Genomic DNA, 17926 nt, shown 5'->3' on the forward strand with positions numbered 1-17926 from the left:
GAGACAGCATGTGCCCAGGTGGCCACGGACCCCAGTGGCACCTGCTGGTAGCAGCACTGGTGTGGGCACAGCCCCAGGGCAGTGCCTGTCCCTGTGCTGGCACCGCTGAGGCTCCACAGACCCTGGGGTGGTGTTGGGCCCCACGACAAGACACTGAGGGGCTGGAGCATGTCCAGAGAAGAGAACGGAGCTGGGAAGGGACTGGAGCACCAGGAACAACTGAGGGAGCTGTGGGGGCTCAGCCTGGAGAAAAGGAGGCTCAGGGGAACCTTCTCACTGCCCACAACTCCCCGACAGAGGTGCAGCCAGGTGGGGTCAGGCTCTGCTCCCAGGGAACACGACAAGAGGAAATGGCCTCAAGTTGTGCCCAGGCAGCTTCAGGTTAGATATCAGGGACAATCCCTTCCCCAAAAGGGCTGTCCAGCCCTGGCACAGCTGTCCAGGGCAGTGGGGGGATTTCAAAGCTGTGTTGGTGTGGCCTGTGGGGACATGGTTAGTGGTGGCCTTGGCAGTGCTGGGGGAGCAGTTAGACACGGTGACCTCAGAGAGCTTTTCTGACCTAAACTGTTCCAAGAGTCCACGAAATGGAGGGAAGCAGGTGGTGTTTGTGGCAGTACAGGCCACGGTGTGTCCTTTTAATTGCTGCACTCATGAGCTGCAAACCATGTTGGTTGTGGAGCAGGAGATTTACACACCTTTTCCTCTTGTTGCCTTAAGCTCTGAGTTGCAATGAGAATGATGGTGACCACCTGGACAGAGACCAGCAATACCCCAGCAATCAAAAAACCAAGCGCATGAGGACGTCCTTCAAGCACCACCAGCTGCGGACAATGAAGTCATACTTTGCTATCAACCACAATCCTGATGCCAAGGACTTGAAACAGCTAGCTCAGAAAACAGGCCTCACCAAAAGAGTTCTTCAGGTAAGAAGAGCAGCCTTTTGTCTTGAAAAGTAATCAGAGTATCACTTTTATATTTAAAATGCCATGGAGTGTTCTGATTTCCAAGCTTTTCTCAATTGTTCCTACCTTCTGTGAGACTGCAGTTAAATCCTAGGAAGGATGAGAAAAGCTATTTCTCTGCAGTTTCCCTAAAGCAAATCACTTGGGTTTCAGTTTCCAGTGAGAGCTCTGAAGGTTTGGGGCCCTGCTTGTTTCCCTGAGTTACTTCATTCTGCTGCATGTTTCAGCTTCCAGTCTGCAGTAAGAAAATGTGGCTTATGTTAGTCAGTGTGTTTGCTGTAAATAGAGAGCTCTTAGGTTAGAAATCACTGTTTACCTTTGTAAGAAATTAATCAACAGCTTGGATTTATTTTGCTGGGACAGGAAGGATAACTTTTCTTTCATAACTGAACAGGACATACATTTAATTTTTCAAAGATTTATTTTTTTGTGCACAGTTTAGTAACTGAAAATGAAAGGAGATTGAATTTTAAAAGTGCTTCTCTACAAGCTGAGTTTTCTCACTTCATGGGCACACACTCCACGTGAGCCACTGTGGGAAGCAAAGGGGACAATATTAGCTGATGCAGCTCCAGTTTGATTTATAGCTCTGATTCAAGAAGTCAGTTTTAATGGGCATTTATCCAAATAACTATACTGGAGATAAATGTGGGCATACAGGAGCCATGGCATTCCAGGATCTACTGCTGAAAGTTTTAAATGCATCTTAACTGTAGCAAAAGGAAGTGTGAGCAGAGCCAGGTAGGGCTGAGAGGCACCTCGAGGGACAGCGGCATGGGCAGGTGAGCAAAGCTGGATTCACTGGGGACATTCTGGAGCTGACAGTTTACCACCCAGCAGAAGAAGGAGTAGAGGTTTTGCAGGCTTCCCAGTCAAAGGACTAATGACAAACCATACGTAATTGCTTCTCCTGGTGACATCCTCAGGCGGCGGAGGCAGACTCCTCCGGCAGAGCGAGCGCACATCCAGCGCCTGATGGATTGTCTCAGAGCAGCTGCCCTTTATCCACACATCTGGGAGAAATAATTTACTGCATTTGTCTGTCCTTGGTTTGACCCTTCTCCTTTATTTTACCCTCAGAATTTAGGCACTTCAGTAATCTCAGTTCTGTGCACTCGCACCTGAATTACCTGAGGAGTTTCACACAGTGCATTGAGACACAAGATCAGTGTCTACAAAGTGCCTTTCTCTTGATCATCTTTCTGTTCTCTCTCCTCACTCCACAACAACTTTGACTTCTCTCTCTCTTCTCTTTTCATCTAATGTGTCTTTCCTTCCATCTTTATTCCAAGTTATTGTCTCTGTTTCTTCCTTTTCAGAATGTATTTCCTTGTCTCCAAAATTGGACTCCACTCCATTACACTTCAGTTCCTCTTGCAGTTTCTTCATTGCTTGTTTCCCTCTTACACATCACAGTTTGCAGATTTAAGGTGCTTTGTGGTTCTTCTTTTTTTTTTTTTTGTAGCAGACTCTTACAGTTCTGTCAAACGTTTGTTATCATTTTGGCATTTAGTGTTTAATTTATTTTACTTTCACAGTTAAATGCTCCTTTATGCCTGGGCTCCTTTAGCTGCAGAGTGCTGGAAGGCAGTAGTTGGTGGTGAGGATTGCACCCTAAGGATGTTGCTGTTGGAGGCAATGCCAGAAAATGGCTTGGAGTGATACTTTGTCTGGTATCACTTGAGTTTTCCTGCCTGTTCTGAGCACTCCCCACTCATGGATGTTTGGTTTGAAAATTAATCTGGGCCATGAAAAAACAAACTTGTGTTTTCTATGTGTTAGAACCATTGTGCCCAGTTGGTTTATCTCTGCCCGTGAGAGGCAATTTTTCAAACACTGAAGTTCACCTCTATGAGTTTCAGGGTTGCTCTTTGCTGGGGAAAACTCCTCGTGGTGTTGGTTACTGAGACAGTGTCACTTAATTCTTCTGAGCCAGCAAGGCTGCCATTCCAGGAACTGGACACAAAGGGTTCACTGGCACTGTTGGTTCTGAACAAGCATCACTAGCATTGCTCTGTCCCATGCCCACAGACTCCCAGGTGCACTGCACACCTGGCAGTGGCAGGAACTGTTCCACACTCCCTGGGTTGCCATGAGGTACTCAAGAGCTGTTGGATTTCCTGTGTGCTCAGGCCTCGGTTCAGCTGATGAAGGATCCTGGCTCTTTGGATACCTTTAGCAGAGTACATTTTAATGGAAAATGAAGGAGAGCAGACTGGGAGAAACAGATCCTCCTGTTGTGAAACCAGAGCTCTTCCCAAACACGCAGAGCAGAGCTCCTGGTGGTTTAGGGAGCAGTTATAGTGCCCTTACAGCAGGGACAGCCCCACATGACATGCAGTGAGGTACTTTGCAGATGAGCAGAGAATTTGTGCATATTCTTCATGATCTGTGACACCAGATTTGGAGTCCCTGACTTGTGTCTTTGCTGTGTAAACAATCCATCAGCAGCTGCACACATCCAGCAGTGGGACGGCCTGGAAGTGCACCACGCTGCTCCTCAGGGCATTTCCTTCAGGGTCTGTCTCCATGAGCAGCCACACTAGAATCACAGCAAGCCTGTTCATGTGTTTAACACCAATTTTTATTTAGTTTCCTTCCAATTTAGGTTTCTATTTGCAATTTGATTCATATACCTCTCGCAGTACAGCTGGGGAGCACGAGCCCTTTAGCGGAAGCTATCATTCCCAATTAAAGCCACCAGCTAATTGTGAGCTAACAGCTGGCAGAAATGCTGCTCTTTGGGAAACTGATCTTTTTGTGAGTTCAGAAAGGGAAGGTGGAACTGGATAGCCCTGAGGAGGTATATATATCTCCTTTGCATTTTGTTTCTCCACTTACTGGTTAGTGAAATTCAGAGAACCTCAATGTCTCCAGGTAGTTGTGTGAATGAGCAGAATTGTATTTAAATATTTGTCTATAGCAGAAGTTAATACAACTAGTACATACACTATACAACCAATATACAACAGATGTAGTGATGGAGGTGTTGATGGAGGGGATGATCTCGTTCACCACAGTACCCAAATCCTTTACAACACTCAGTGTGATTATTTTCCATACTTCCCTATCATATGGGGATGTTATTTTATTCCTGTTTGACTTGGCAGAGACAAAGGAATGCACAGCCTCAGTAAACGTGATCCTGCCGATGCTGCAGTGTCCAGCCCTCAACTGCTGATGCTGTGCAGCATCAGGGGTGGGAGCTGCAGCTGCTTTTACTTTTCAGTGGGAGTTTTGGTCCGTGTTATCCCCTTTGATTTGAAACAGCTCAGCCTTGTGCTGATACAGTCGGACAGAAACCCACTAAATGCTTCCCACTGATTTTGTTTGTTGCTCAGCCCTGAAGACCAGACTCCTAATTGTGTAATTGATGTGAGAGAAGTCCTTCTGGAAGGATTCCCTCAGCTCTGTGTGTGGGGTTATTATTGCTGTACACGACTGTAATGCCCTTCCAGGTGCAGGGCTGAGCACCCAGCGCTGCTGCCATCGGCGTGGGCACTGCCATGCCCAGCCCTGAGGGAGGGCACAGGCACCAGGGGGTGAGGGAGGGCACGGGGCACCAGGGGTGAGGGAGGGCACAGAGCACCAAGGGGGCAGCCCCACCGCTCAGGGCACAGTCACTCACTGCTCCCTAACACAAAGTCATTGCTGGATATTGTCACACCTTCAGCACATGTCTGAGTGTCACTGTGGTGATAACAATGCTATCACAAGCCAAGGTGTTTTCAGGATTCAGATGAACAAGTATTTAGATGTATTTTCAGTAACAATACAAGTCATTATTATTATTATTAGAGCCTTATAACTATTCCCTGAATAACCTCGACAATATCTCAGTGAGAAAGGAAGTGAAAGTAATCATATAATCTCTGTTTTTGAATAATAATTGCAAGATGATGTGGCATTTTCTCTGTCCAACACAAAGTGCCACTATTGAAGAGACAATGGCCCATGTTCCATGTGCAGCTCCTGAGAGCAGTGTGAGTGTTCACTGGTGGGGGCAGCTGAGCTTGGGGTTTGTACTGGATGGAAGATAAAGGGGAATTCATAAACACCAATAATTATTTGACAGACTACATGTTCCAAATCACAAACAGAAAAAATGCCATGGAGCCTCTCTCCCTGTTAAGGTTAAGGAGCAGTTGGACATTTGGGAACAGTGTAAATACACAAAGTAGTTCTGGTGCCTTCGACAGTTTTACGGCTTTAAACAGCCAAATTGCTTTGGAATAGGAATGGAAATGTTGCTCATATCTGGGACTACTGCATATATAAATACTTGTATTTTTAATGAGCATAAGTGTGGAATTATGCAGGAGTAGGTGTAGATGCAACTGGACTAGTGGTTTGTCTGTTCTGGTGTAATTATTAGGCAGCTACATACACACACAGCAACAGTGACAAAACTCCCATGTTACCTGCACAGCTGCCAGCCCTTCTACAGCACCAGAAGGTACTTGAAAGAAATCAAACCCAAACTACTTGGTGGAACAAACATAAATTATCTCATCCTGTAAATATGCCAGTTTCTGGTTTTTACTATTCCCAACTAGTTGGTGCTTTAGTCTCTGTGGCTTTTGTGACCAGGACGATCTGATTGGCTTAATTCGTGTCCTCTGCACTCAAGGGGCTCTGAGCAGACCCGGGAGAGTCTCTGGTTGTGAGTGTGTCAGGCAGAAATACCACTTTTGGCCTTGCCTCATTTTGGCCCCATCTCTGGCCTTCAGCAGGTTTGCTGCTATCACAGACAGTGTTACAAGATCATGAGAATGTTTTGACCTGCGCTAGGTTAGAAGACTTTTTGTTTTCTTGTCCTATAGGAAACTGATAAACAGCCTTTAAGTGAAGTGTTTTAACAAAGGGAATGCCAGCACAAGCTGTTTTAGAACACTGAGCTTTCAGAAACAAGGACCTGTAGGGATGTGATTTCTGCAGGGCCCACGAACTTGCGCCGGAGGATGATTTCCTCCCGGCATTCCCTGGAGAGAGTGTGAGAGAGAGGGTGTGTGCCTTGGCTGGGGGAGAAAGCTTTCCAGAGAAGAAATAAGGGTGCTCATAGGGGGGATTTGCAGCAGGAGCATCCCTAGGTAGAAGAAACCCAGTGAGAGGAGCAGCTGAGCACACTGACCAGCTGTAAGTGCAGCCGACGAGCTGCAGCGTCTCACAAGTATGTTTCACTTCGTCTGTTTTCAAAAAGGTCAGAAAAATATTTTATCTTCAACAAATCCTGCAGGCAGTGGAAAGCTTTATTGGACCTAAACACTGGAACTAACTGAGAGAGATGAAGTTGTAGTTTTTGTGCTGCACTCAGATAATAATCAGAGAAGGAGGAACCTCGGAAAAAATTCTGTACATGGATATAATTCCTACTGAAATGACAATTGTTGATGCAATGTGGGTCTTTAATACCATTCAAACTTCTCGTCCCAACTCCAGTACTGAAAACGTTTGCAAAAGGAAACTGGCATAGGTGAAGGAGCTGCAGCCTTTGAAAGAGAAGAGAAAGAGAAGAGTAAGGAGGAGGGACATTGCCTCTAGCCAGGGAGAGCAGCGCAGACACCAGGACGTGAGGAGCTCCTGGGCAGGCTCATGGGGCAGGCAGGGCTGGCACTGGAGCTTACGGTGGGAGAAGCACTGGAGACACGAGGGGGCCAAAACTTAGGATTGTATCTTCCTCAGGTGCTTGATGTCTGTTTCATCCAGACCAGGGCTACAGGGGCTGAGGGCAGCCGAGGATTCCCGCAGGCTGCAGAGTTTCTAAGCATCCTTTTCCACAGCTGGCAGAGTTCCCCCTCCACTGTCCTGGGCAGGCTGTTCATAGGCATTGCAGGAGAGGAAAGCAGCAAAGTTTGCAGGCAGAGGCCACTTCTCGTGGCTAGGGCTACACTCCTACCACGTTACCAGGGAAAACATCTTCTCCAATTCCAGCATTGATGAATTTGTGAATGTGCTTTTGCTTTTTTACCCACTGCAGCTCTTTAAATGCTACCCTGTCATATTGAACTATTTCAGGTTTGGTTTCAAAATGCTCGAGCCAAATTCAGACGGAACCTCTTACGTCAAGAAAACACAGGGGTGGATAAGACTTCAGACTCAACACTCCAAGCAGGGACCCCCTCAGGTCCTGCCTCAGAAATATCCAATGCCTCCATGAGTCCATCCAGCACTCCCACTACTCTAACGGACTTGACTAATCCTACTATGCCTACTGTGACATCTGTCTTGACATCAGTGCCCGGAAGTCTTGAGGTTCACGAATCTCGAAGTCCTTCACAGACAACTCTTACAAACCTTTTCTGATGACTCTTTCTTAATAATTTCTTTAAAAAAGAAATTATTCTTAGCTGAAATTCCAAGTGTATTTTAATAGAGGCTTTGAGCAACTGACTAACCACAATTAGGATCTCTCCTAAAAAACAGAAGGAAACGTAGTGTTCTGGTATTGCGGAGTACGGACTGAAGAATAACTTGGAAGATCTATTGCAACACAACATTTGTGTAACTGTACAGTTTTGTGGACTGAGCAAGGGAAACAGCAATTAATTTAAGTTGGCTAAAGCTTCTGTATTTTCAAAGACTGCCATGTGCCTTATACACTGTTTTATCTACATTCTTTGGATTCCATGTCCACTTCTCTCTTTTTCTCTCTGTATATTTATGACCAGGGCAAAAATGTTAAAGAGTTTGTTACTTTGAATAGTCCTAAGCCTTTCATTGGTTGCTTTGTTGTTTTAGAATTTTAAGGTCAAGTCTGTTCGAATACCAGAATTTGTAAAATCTAACCAGTAATAAAACCACTTATGGAAACTACTTGGTAATGGCTGCAGTTACATTTAACATTAGTGTCACCATCAGGATAGGCTGACTGGGTTTACAAGGGTTAGAAAACTGCACTTCAAACAGTATCTGCCTAGGAAAAACCCTAAAAATGATGTACACATCCCTCCTGTTCCTGAAGCACATGTGGGTAAGAAATTCAGCTTGTGCAACTGTCTAGGTACCTTCATGGTAGAGAAAGAAATGTTAGTTGCAGGTAGAAGTTATCAGATAAAATTCCAATAGCAGAACTATACTTGATTTTGCTTCATGAAAGAAACCTGACTTGAGCCAGCAGGTGTGACAGCAAACGTGGTTTGTGCCAGACATGGGTTGTCCCGTGGCACAGAGGAGGCAAAGGGTGTCCCAGTTCTGTGCCACAGCCAGCCCAGCACAGGGCAGGCACAGGGCAGGGCTGTCCCGGGGAAAAACAGAAGTACTGCTGGTTATTTCACAGCACTGGTGGGCAAAGTCGAGGCAAAATTATGTTCTATAGAGTCACAGCCTTACATTTTGGTAATGCTTTGAAGGAATAAAAAGCCAAGGAAGAATATGATGTTATTGGCACTAAGGACAGCGGTTATTCCTTTCATGGCTATGAACCTTGCGAAACAACTGAATTCCTTCTCCCCCCAAATGTCTGCAGAATATCACTCATAGTCTGAGCTTTTTTCCTATTGTTTTTAAGATGCTTTTCTGTAACTAAAGAAATACCTCAGCAAAGCTTAGATCTGTGTAAGGAGTCTCCACGACGCTGTTTGCCCAGCAGGGTTAGAGATCTGGGGTGGTACGTACGATGCAGATGGTTGTTCCTTTTCAAACCTGTTCCAGTCAGCTCCTGAAGTCAGATGTGTGTGGCAGCTCTCCCAAACCAACCCCTCCTTCCCCTTGGACCAGAATGGCTAAAAGACTATTCCAAAGAAACAGCAAGACAGGTGCCAAGATTGGTGTTCTCTGCCCCTCTCGGGGCACTGAAGATGATTTAGCAGGCTGGACTCTTTGTTAACAATGTTTTGGTTTAAAAGTGCTGCATTTATTCAGCTTTCTCAGCTGAAAATTTGCCATTCTTGTGCAAGCCAAATTCCTGTCGAGATCAGGGAGAGATTTCAGAGCATGAGGACTGTGGGATAGAAATGCTGACATAATTAGGTCATTTATTAACCTTTTTTGCACTTCAGCTTAAAAAACCCCACAGGTGAGTTATGGGCAAAGCAAGACAGTCCTAAAGAGATGATAACTAGCTGAGATCTGTGAAGGGATTATGGTCTGGGCACCAAACCTGAGAGGCTGCAGAGTCCATTGAGTTTAGGCACAATGAGGAGACATTAAAGGAGGTAATTTGGGTTGAACTAATAACTGTTACAGGTTTGGCCAAGACTTTTTTCCTCACAATGCAAATGTCTGACAAGGAGGTTGTGCTGGCTGCTGGGCTGCAGCACAGTACCTGCATCTGCCTTCAGAGCTGCTCCGACACGGAGATTCTGCTGCTCTATCGTTTTGTATCAGTCACCTTGGAGGTTTCACTTTTCTTCACATGCTTAGCTGGATCTTTCCTTGATTTAAAAGGCAATTTTGGCCCACTGTTAAATGGTTACAGCCCATCATGAGAACCCTGTGTATTAACCTGTAAACAGTTTTACAAAGCTGAATCCTGAACCCTGAAGTGTTACGGCAAATGTAGCGGAAAACAGTTCCAATAGTTCTCTAAACCTGTAGTGCTATGATTTGTGATCCTGTGCTTTAACTACCTGAATCCACGTGGATGGAAGTTCCTTTCCAATCAGTTCTCAATACTGCCTTTCGGGACACCTGATGTTCGTGAAGGGGAATACTCTCACCTAAACCTATCCGAGACAATTGGAGCAATTGTCTGCTGGAATCAAATCAGGGATTTTGCATATAAATAAGAGACAATATTCTATGTAGGGTCTTTATGTAGGTGCATTAGGATTCGCTCTGGCTCCGATGGCCTATGTTGTCCCCATGACTGTTTCAATCCTGTGGTATTGTTTGGTTGTTTAGAGCTTGTTGGTTTTGAATGCTGTACATTTTTTTACTACTGCAAACCTAATGTTTCTTCACATTCTTGTACAGTTCCACATTTGATGTATTAGTCTGAAATTCTGTTACAAACATGAACAAAAATGGAAATGATATTTCTTTGGAATTGTATTTTTACTGTGTATCTGATTTGAACTAGCTGAACATACTTCTTTACATTTGCATGATAGGTGTGTAGCTCCTTTTCTAAATATGGCAGAGACTTAAGAGTAACTTAGAATGAGAATATAATGAAACTATACAAATATGGAAATACATACAATGATTTGCTACTTTTTGACTCAAGAAACTTTTTGAAATACATTTTTCCTAGTTTATTTAAGATACTGCAGATATTTTGTCTTTGAGTTCATACATAACACAGAATCTGAAGGGGGTTACACTCTAGAATAACTCTCAAGTCACCTTGGTGCTCACTGGGTTGTTCTTGTCAAACAGAGGGAAAGGACATTTGAATTTAGGAGCCCTGAATAAATCTGTCTGGGTCTGCAGCAGGGAGGGGTGGGATTGCTGCAAGGGATACGTCACCATGGCGTAAAATATATTGACATTGTTAATGGACAAATTTTATAGAACTTATTTTTTATTCAAATTGTCTAAGTTTGGGAAGAGAAGACCAAGGATCATTATACTAATGAAGAAGCTGAATGTGTGCCCTGGAAGCAAAAGTCAATTTATCAAACATACTATGGACGCAGAAAGTGCCTCCAAGATGTTTTGGTTTCCAAACTATCTTTTCCTCCTGTCTGTTAAAACTGCACATAATTAGGCCACTTTCCTACAACTGTTTGCTGGTTTTTGTCTGTTGGCAGGGAGCCTTTCTGAGGTCACTCAGCTGTATTTGAAAAGGACACAGGTGAAGTCCTGTGCATCACCTCCAGTCCATGTCAGCAGCCTGGGCTGGCTGGGTGTGAGCTGCTTGTGCCTCACAGCCAGGGCACTTCTGCTGGTTACCAGGGAACACACTGCTCCTGTCCCCTGTCCTGCTGCTCTGAAGGCACCTTCCCAGGCTCAAACCAGGGCTGAGCTGGGCCAGGGCCATGGAGGCATTTATCCATTTGAAATTCCTTCTCTCAAAGACTAGATAAAAAGATACACTGGGCATTTAATGGTTTCTGATCAGATTAGTGTGATATTAGCAGCTCTTTCTGGCCCAAGAACTGGACTTTTGGAGCAACTAAGGTCACTAGATACTTTGGGTGTTTTGTTTTGAGCAAAGCACAGCACTTAGCACACACAACCTGCTGCCAGTAAATTCAGAGCTTGCAGTGTCATTTAGTGTACCAATGCACAGCACTGTGCAAATTATCATCATTTCCAGAGAATACCAGTCCTGTGGAAGTTGCTTTGATAGCAAAGCCCCTGTGAAAGGCATGGCTCTGCCTATGTATTTACACAGCTTGTTTATGTGCCACTGTATCAATTTATTGGATTGTAAAATTCAGCACTTAACAGCAAGGGACGTTTTTGCAGCAACTGCTAGAAAGAAAGAAATAATTAACCTTTCATTAAATAAAGGAACCTATTCTATCCCTGCATAGCTCAGCCCAGGAGCTATGAGGGGAAAATAAGAGCCAAAACAAGAGGGACACAAACGTGAGGAACGTGTGACGTGACTCTGTGGTGACTGGTTTAACTGGTAACTCCCAGCAATGCCTCTCTCCAGTGCTCAGATTCTGGGGTGATCCTGGGAAGCCACAATGGATCTGCAGCACTGCAAACATGGAAATAACCATGTGTTTTTCTTGCAGTGCCACAGAACTGCCCAGGCTGTCATCCTTCCAGGGCACAGTAACTACTGAGAATTTAATGTTCCCTGGTTACTGCTCAAAACCAGTGAGAAAATCCTCAGACTTTGGGAATCTGGAGTGTTCCTAGAAATGGGTTTTGATTTTCCATGGGCATATCAGTCCAATAAAGCGTAACGATGACAAGGAGCTCTAATCCATGGATTATTTGTGTTGGCTGAAGCCTGTACTAGACAGCAAGAGACAATTCCTTCCCCACACAGAGCTGAACTCCCAAATTCTCCCAGTGGCTCTCCACGTACAGATCTCACTGCTTTTCCTGGCTGTCCTTGCTGACTAAAGGAAGCAACGAGTCCAAAGGCTTATCTGTGTTCCTTCAGCTCTGCCTTGGTGGGTTCACACAAGGAATCTGCAGCTGTGGCACCATGGCATGGCCGAGTGCCTTGGCCCAGGCAGACACTGTGCCCTGGAGCCACCCAATGCTCTGCAGCTCCACCTGAGCCTGTCACACCCTCAGAACAGAGCTCCAATCAGGCCTTTGCCTCCTCACGTCACACACAGTGATGTGGTCCATCTGTTCAGCCCTGGCACATGGGAAGTGCAGAAGGGAGATCACAGTGCACAGGTTTCAGCTTTTCTGATCACAACCTCCAACCTACAGAAATTGTGTTTCCACCAGCTACTTTTGCCTTCCCACATCATTTCCTTGTGTTTCATCAGTCATTTTTTGCTGTCCTTCTGGAAATGAAGACTAACAAAGGAGGTACTCTGTAATACAGCTCTGCAGGCTGTGATTGAGCAAGAAGCTGATGCCAAGCCTCACCCAAGTCTGGGCAAGGATTCTGGGAATATAGGGAAGAGCAGTTTCTGAAAGGCTGGTCTGTCACCCACAGGCAGATACGAGGGTAAACAGACATCACTGCTTGTGCCAAGCCCCCAAAGACATCTCATCTCTTGAACCCAGAGCTTCCGGGAATGCCTTAATGGTCACATGAAACTTGTTGAGGCAGAAGAACAATTTATTTATCATTGCTCTTGTAATTGCCCCAGACAGGCAGTTTCAGCTCTCACACTGGAGATCCTGGAATGCTTTCTGCCGGAGCACAGACTGTGTCTGGCGGATTTAACCCTGCTGACCATGGACTTGCCTTTATTAGTTCACATGCACAGATCCCTCAGAAGTAGCTCAAAAGCTTTTATATCCACTTTTGTCCGTGTATGATCTGCCCGTTTCTGAGGAGCTGCAGACATGAGTGAGCTGCCCATGGACTCGGAGATGAGATGTTTCCTACCCAGGAGCTTGCACTGCTCTTTGAACAGAGGCTCTTCCCTCCAGCGCTGTCTGCAGTGCTCACTTTCATCTGGGCAGGGCTCGCAGGAGAGCCCTGGAAATGGGCTGCTGCCCTGGCCAGCTGCTGCTGCCTCTTGGAGCTGATGCTATGCTTAAAGAAATCAGTCATGGATGTTCCTACCACCTCTTTCAGTCAACTCTAATTAATGCAGGCCCAGACTTTCTCCATTTCATACCCGTTGGCGTTGGCTCCTAACACCTCAGCCAACACACTGAGTGACAGCAGAAGTTACACCACAGCCAGTGCCACTCGTGCTGCAGAAATAAGCCCAACCACCCACGCCCTGAGAGGCTTTCTAGTGTAATGAAGGCTATTTGTGGCCTTCATTTCTCTGTATGTCTTTTCCAGTTCAGCTCCTATTGTGCCTACCGAATTCAGGAATCCATGTCAGATTGATATAAAAGCTGTACAATGCTCTTTGCTGTGATTCTTTACTCTTCAGCTCCCCGAGTGCAAGCAGTCCCTACTCATGTTTTGTGTTCATACTCTCTTTTTCTGTCTCTCTGTTTTGTCCCAGAGATTATAGCCTGTGCACACCAACACCCACTGGCACTGACAGGATCCTCCAAAGTCCCTTCTGGCTATTCCAGCACAAAGGAAGAGCCTCAGAAAAGACACTGGCAGCTATTTGTAAAACTACTTTCTCCCCACAAAACAGCTCCAGCTCCTCCTGGGGATCTGTGCTCGAGTGTAAGGTGTGCTGCTGCCACTTCCATGCAGGTGCCATCATTATCAGCTGCCCTAGAACAGGCTGAAAGCTGAGCTGCTTGTACAAGATCTGTGTAAAATATAATCCATTTTAATTCCAGAATTATACTGGAGGTGATGCCAGGCATTAAAGGGAAGAATGTGTTTCTGGCAGGACTCCAGGTATTTCTGCTCTCTTTTTCTGCCTGTTGGCTGGTCAGAGGCCAGGGCAGGACTCTGCCTCCTGCTCCCACGGCAGCCGCTCGGTGGTGGCACAGGGAGACTGGCCAGGGGTCACTCCACATTACTTTGAGCAAGTGCTTTGAAGTCCTTGAGTGAACAGTGCCAAACCGGAGCAAAATGCATGTAATTGCAAGGTGGAAGGCATTACACTTCTTGTGGGAGGCCATGAGAGAATGACACTGCAGAGATGAGTGTGACCACACGTGTACCTCCAGCCTCACCTCTGAGCCCTGACTGCTGCCTGGCCAGGCTGTGCTGACCACAGGAGAGCCTCATTTACCTCGGCCTGGAAAACAGAAACCAGAAACTATTGCAAGTCCACGTAGGGATTTGCAAGATGTGTGAGAATGCACAAATCAATCCCACGCAACAGACTCGGAGAAATTTAGAGTGGAAGGTACTGAAGGGAATCTCCACTTTCCAGGCAGGAGACACGGGATCATATTGCTTCATCCCTGCAGATGGGAAAGCACTGCCTGCATCACAGCCAGCACAGGTAAGGCTGAGAGCATAAGAAGTCTGTCCTTTTCCTTCCCTGAGAGACACTAGAAGTCCTCGGAGCTTTACAACAGAAAGAAGGCCAAGATCCCTGTCTGTATGAACCCCACTGAGCAGTGCTTGGGAAGAGCAGCAGGCCCAGGGGTCAGGAGCACAGGATTGCCAGGACAAGGAGAAGTCACTGTGTTAGAGGTGACACCACCCCTGGCCACAGGGAAAGCTTTGGTGTGAGGAATGATTTCAGGTTTGTGCTGCACAGGTCGGGGAGAAGGCTGTCTGTAGTGTGGGGACAATCCCAAACATCCCACAGCTCCCAGGCTCCCAGCACGCTCAGCCCTCACCACTAACGGCAGGAGAGTGTCAGAGGGCTGAGCGTCTGCGCTCGCACTTCCAAGAGTTCTGTCAGGAATGTGAACACAAACCCAGGCTATTACACACACTGCCTTTGTACCCAAAACTGCTCTTTGCTGCTGGGAGCTGGCTCTTCGTTAGAGGTATTTACTTAGCAGTAGATCTGTTGTTCTCATGAATAATTGAGAGGCAGAGATGTCACTTGCTGCAGCAGCACCACACAGGTCTCTGGCTGCTGAGCTCCCACCCTGCCCAGCCTGGCACAGGAAGCTGTAAGCCCAATCTCTCCTTTTACAGAGTTCAGTTCTGGGTATGTTTCTTATCTTGGTGCCTTACTGAACTGTTGAAAGTGACAAAACCAGATGCCATAAAATGCAGGGAAAATGCAGCTGGACTGAACGTCAAGTATTAACAAAGCCAATTCCCCTGACAGACACTAATCTTATACCTTCAAACCCAGGAAAGATTCAGTTAAACTCACAATCGTTTTATAGTCTCTGTAGAACCATAGCAGCTTAGGGATCCTTTGTTATTCCTCCATAAAGAGGAAAGTTATAGTGAACGTGCCCTTCTTAAGTTGGGTGTTTTTAAATACTAACGTTTATTGCTCTGCAGTTTCTCTTTATGTGTGCATAGAGAACAAGAAAACATCTCCCTGCACAGGCCTATTTTTAGAAACAATAAAAGGGCCCTCTGTTAATAACTGGTTACTCTTTTGCCATGTGCATAGCTGATCCCTGGTAATGATCCAGCCAAGGGATTCGGGGGAGGCTGGAAGACCTGCAGGACGTGGTCGGTGGTGCCCAGGAATGCATGTGTGTGTGCAGAGCTGTCACATCTCTGGGACACACACTGAACTGCCCCGTTTGGGTCCCACAGGCCAAACCTGTCTGTCCCCAAGGAGGGGCTGATGTGGTCCAGCTGCAGCAATTTCTCTGGATTAACACTGGACCTCCAGATTCTCCCACTACTGAACACAGTTATCCCAGAGCTCCTGTTTGGGTTTGTACTTCTCTGCACAGAGGCACAGCACCTGGAAACAAGCTGATGCTCAGGTTTCCTAGCAGTTTCTGAGAACATTTGGGGATAGTAAGAACAAAAAGCAAATACCCAAATAACATCAAAGCCCCTCGGCTTTATTCTCCTTACTGCTTTTGGACACAGATCAAGACTAAAAGCATTAGTCTCCAACACATAATTCTGGAGGTTTATTAGGTGATTTGCTGATCAGCTCTGCTGAGTAGCCAAAGTGCATTACCAGGCAATGGATGGCCCAGTGGCCTCAGCTCCAGCCACCACACAGAGCTCCAGCCAGGCAGGGCTGTGCCTCATGCACAGGCAGGTGGATTCAGCTGGGTAACCTCTGGGTCATCTCACATGGTGTGCTGCACACATAGCCAAAAAGCCTCCAGAGTTTCCTCACCAAGCTAAACCAGACAGGAGCTTCCATCCCAGGTTCCAGCCTGGAGTTAACCCAATTGCACACAATATCTCTTAGGAAAGCAGCTTTGCCTGTGTTTCCCACAAACCCCATCTCTGCTGTTTTAAGGGGGCATGAATGAAAAGTGAGTTTATCTGTTGCTGAAGTGGCATTTGGATTGTCAACACATTGCATTAAGTTGGCCCCAAGTAAAGGTCTGAATTGTAAAATACCAGAAAAGGATTACCAGCATGTTAGTTGTGCTGCTGCAGAGCTCAGCCACACAACACTGCTCTGCAGGCTGAGCCCTGTGCATCTCACAGGACATTAATGCAAAAGTGGGAGAAATCCAATCTTAATCTTCTAGAGTGAGAAACACTGATACAACATGTCATGCCCTGTCATCACCTGTTGCTAAGGGTTGAGATATTCCCAGTGTCGGAAGGAGGCTGTGAATGAGGAGTGCATGCTGATGACTGCCGAGGGGAGATTCTCAGCAACTCTTGGAAATTCTGCTATTTTGCAGTGTATGAAATACACCTGACCTGAGGCAGAGGATCAGCAGTGGCAGCCTGAGGTGCATGCACTGAAAACATCTCCTTTTGAGTTACTGACACGTTTAGCAGCTGTCAGTCAAGGAGGTGAGCTGATCCTCTCTTCAGCAGACCTACTCAGCACCTATTGTTGCAAAGGCCTAAGCCCTGGCTCCTTCCCTGGCGCTCCCTTGCCCCAGACTGAGCATCTCTTCCAGCCTCATATTCTCCTTACGTTCCTCTTTTCATCCTTTGTGCGCTGTTCTCTCGCTTCCACCTGCTGCCTCCCCAGTGCCACCTGCCTGCCTCCCTGCCTTAGGCTCCTTTGTTTCCATCCCTTGTCCCTGCTCCCTGAGGAAGGCAGCACCAGGAGCACATTGTCCCAGGTTGCTCCCCCAGGGCTTACTGACTCGGCTTGTTATTGCAATGGCAGCCTTCCCTTGCATCACCAGGGCCACGGGCACCGCACCGTGCCCTTCACCGAGGAAAACAAAGCCAGGATGGAGGGATGCTTGGGAGGAAGGAGCCCCAGCCGGCAGGGAGCCAGCACACCCCAGCAAAAACCAGAGACTCGAGGAGGAGGCAGTGAGCTCCAGGGACAGCCAGGGCAGAGAGTCGGGGCAGCGCAGGCCTGGGAGCCACGGCAGGTCTCTGTGCCTGCAGAGGGAAACATATGGCGAAGCAGAAGTTAGGGGAAGAGTCACAACATCTTTTTTTTATGACCAAACATCCATCTTGCAGCTGAATTCCACTGGCAGCTCAGTCTTCAGCTGTAAAAGTGGGGCTGAAGTGTTCCTTCCACCTGCACTGGTTTTGTGTGTCCTTGGATGGGGAAGGGTTGTGGGTGCACCTGACCCAGCTAGACCCACCGAGACACTCAGCACCACCACTGTGCACATTATTAGCATTACCATTATTAGCACTCCTTGTACTGTTGTTAATAATAATAGCAACCTAATACACTGCTTTTTTGCACTGTCTGGGAAACAGGGATTCTATTCCTAAAGACTTTATGCAAGGAATTGGGAACTACAGTTCCCAAGAGTACAAGAGTGCTGTTCAAACTCTTGGGAGTCTCCGGGCAGCGGCTGCTCCCCCCTGCACTCACAGCCGGAGGCTGTGCCCTCATTAGGGACCGGGGGGAACCAGCATCCCCACAGAGCTCTGCAGCACCGTTAGTGGGAAGCGTCCCGCGCCGCTCGGGGCAGACCGGGGCTCGGTCCGGAGCCTGCCGGGCAGCACCAGCTCGGGG

General features: G+C 46.8%; 1 protein-coding gene across 1 annotated transcript; it reads left to right on the forward strand.

The window, feature by feature from the left end:
* Positions 1-717: 717 nt before the first annotated feature.
* On the forward strand, positions 718-7770 carry LOC103811110 (LIM/homeobox protein Lhx2; the record flags this gene model as incomplete). Its single annotated transcript, XM_009084061.1, has 2 exons — positions 718-923; positions 6978-7770. Coding segments are annotated over 2 exons (494 nt in total), but the record flags the coding sequence as incomplete, so codon positions are not given.
* Between the last annotated feature and the right edge of the window lie 10156 nt (positions 7771-17926).

Source organism: Acanthisitta chloris, unplaced genomic scaffold (genome assembly GCF_000695815.1).
Source record: "Acanthisitta chloris isolate BGI_N310 unplaced genomic scaffold, ASM69581v1 scaffold24841, whole genome shotgun sequence".
NCBI lineage: Eukaryota > Metazoa > Chordata > Aves > Passeriformes > Acanthisittidae > Acanthisitta > Acanthisitta chloris.